Here is a 1,997-nt window from a genome sequence, read left to right on the forward strand (position 1 = left end):
ATGTTGGAATCTGAGCTTAAATATCAGCCAAACACATTTTATACAGGGACAGATAAAACATTTCAATAAACCAAACATTACCGCCACATTATCAGACTCAATAACCATTAAAACAAGATGTTTTAATAGTTATTGAATTCATCCCAGATTAAACTATTCACACACTTGGATTATATTAAACTGCACTTCCAAGATTCACCGTTTGGAACCATTTGCCTTTTTCCTCTGAGCACGGAGCACCCGGCTTGCTTAGACTCGCAATGAGGCTACAGCGTCCTTCAAAACGGGCAAAAAGAAGGATGCATTTGTTCGCCGCATAACGAGGAGTCTTTCAATCTGACAGACCGCGGCGCCGCGCAATGACGCCATCGACCGACGGCCTTCAGGGGACACAGACGCTGAATTCCAACTCAGCAAATATGTCTTCAGCTACATGTGTAATACTAGTTGGTGGGAGAAATTTTTTTATTTCAATCGTTGAATTTATTAACATGAAGAACAAAAACGCGTCTTTTCCAGTGTCTCCGCCCTGCAGGGTGCAGTAGCGTCCAGGTTACCTACTGTAGGAAATAAAACCTGAAAATAAAGACAAAAACACAAAAGGCAAGAAGTTTCTTTCTACTGTGGCGACGTGACATCAGAGCAACAATGAAAGGATGTTTAAACACAACTAACGTCCAAAGGAAAAAAGGGAATTTTTTATTTTTTTTTAATCCTGTGGGTTCAGACGGCATAAAAAGTACAAAACGAAAAAAAAACAAAGAAGCACCAAAAAAAAAGAAAATTCATGATCTGTTCAAAGTTAGGAAGTACATCAGTATACAGGTGAGAAACTAAAACTAAAAGCAGGTGTGATGTCTGCAGCGTCCCTTAGAGCCGTTTACCACCACCATTCATGATGAACGTCCCTTCCTGTGTCTCATTTACAGGTCCAGTCCGCCGGAGCCGCTCCGGTTCAGGAATCCCGCTCCGGTTCAGGAACCCCGCTCCGGTTCAGGAATCCCGCTCCAGCTGCTCCAGCTCTTCCCGTAGAGCCTCGGCCCGACCCAGCTTTTCCAGCTGATCCTTGGTCGGCTGCTTTATTTCCCCAGAGTCCACCTTCTGCTGCAGCTCCTCCACCTGCCGCAGCTTCTTTCTCAGGTTCTTTATCTTCTTGGCCTTTTCAGCCTCCGCTGCCGGCGACTCATCGGTCGCCGAGGCCGCCGCGGCGCTCTGTGTTTTACTCGCCGACTCTTCCCTCTCTGAGATGGACACGTTCTCAACGGCGCCGCTCACCAAATCCACTTCTGCGTCGCCGTCCAGCTCCTGGTTCTGCTGCTGTTTCCGTTTCTCCTTCCGCTTCATGTTGCGCTTGGCCGACTTTGACAGGCCGGCCGTCTCGCTGTCGCCGCAGCCCGGGATCTTTTGCTGCTGCTTCGGTGGAGCCGCTTCCGACGGGTTCAGGCCGGGGGGCAGGTCAGGTTTGCTCTTAAAAAACTTCACATATTTGTTTTCATACCTGAAACAAAAAACAAAAAAAAAAGTAGGTGAAAAACGTACTGTCCACTAAAACCTCTGAAGCAAAAATGATTCAACTGATTCAGTCCAAATCTGCTGCAGTCATTGTTAGGATGTAGTTCTATAGATCCTGAGGCTTCATCCAGAGTTTAAAGGGCTTCTAATGATGTTTTGTTGAGTTTATTTATGAAAGAATTTTGGCGCGGCTTGAAATAGATGATTTTTCTTTCTGATCACGTATTATATATTAAATTATGACTTTAATAACTTTGTATCAAATATATTATTTTTACATTTCCACTTTATAACTTTAGAACTACACTTGATTTAATCAAATATGTCATTTCAGACAGATATTGCTCTTAAAATCCTTTGGCCTTAAAGGGTTAATGATCCAAAACGTAACAGAGAAAACTGAACATACTAAAAGATTAAAGCCCTATTAGAATATTAAACTATCTACGCTGCATGTGGGGATAATAAGTTCCACTTTGTTTTGC

The 1,997-nt window shown here is 43.6% G+C and overlaps 1 protein-coding gene across 1 annotated transcript in view; it reads right to left on the minus strand.

Moving 5' to 3' along the window:
- Positions 1-465: 465 nt before the first annotated feature.
- Positions 466-1,997, minus strand: part of pym1 (PYM homolog 1, exon junction complex associated factor) — a 3,983-nt gene continuing 2,451 nt past the window's right edge. The window contains exon 3 of the mRNA XM_015397446.1: positions 466-1,498. Coding sequence (XP_015252932.1) covers positions 994-1,498 — 505 coding nt within the window. The 3' untranslated portion in view covers positions 466-993. The remainder of the gene's footprint in view (positions 1,499-1,997) is intronic.

This window comes from Cyprinodon variegatus, unplaced genomic scaffold, assembly GCF_000732505.1.
Source record: "Cyprinodon variegatus isolate N-32 unplaced genomic scaffold, C_variegatus-1.0 Scaffold863, whole genome shotgun sequence".
NCBI classification, from domain to species: domain Eukaryota; kingdom Metazoa; phylum Chordata; class Actinopteri; order Cyprinodontiformes; family Cyprinodontidae; genus Cyprinodon; species Cyprinodon variegatus.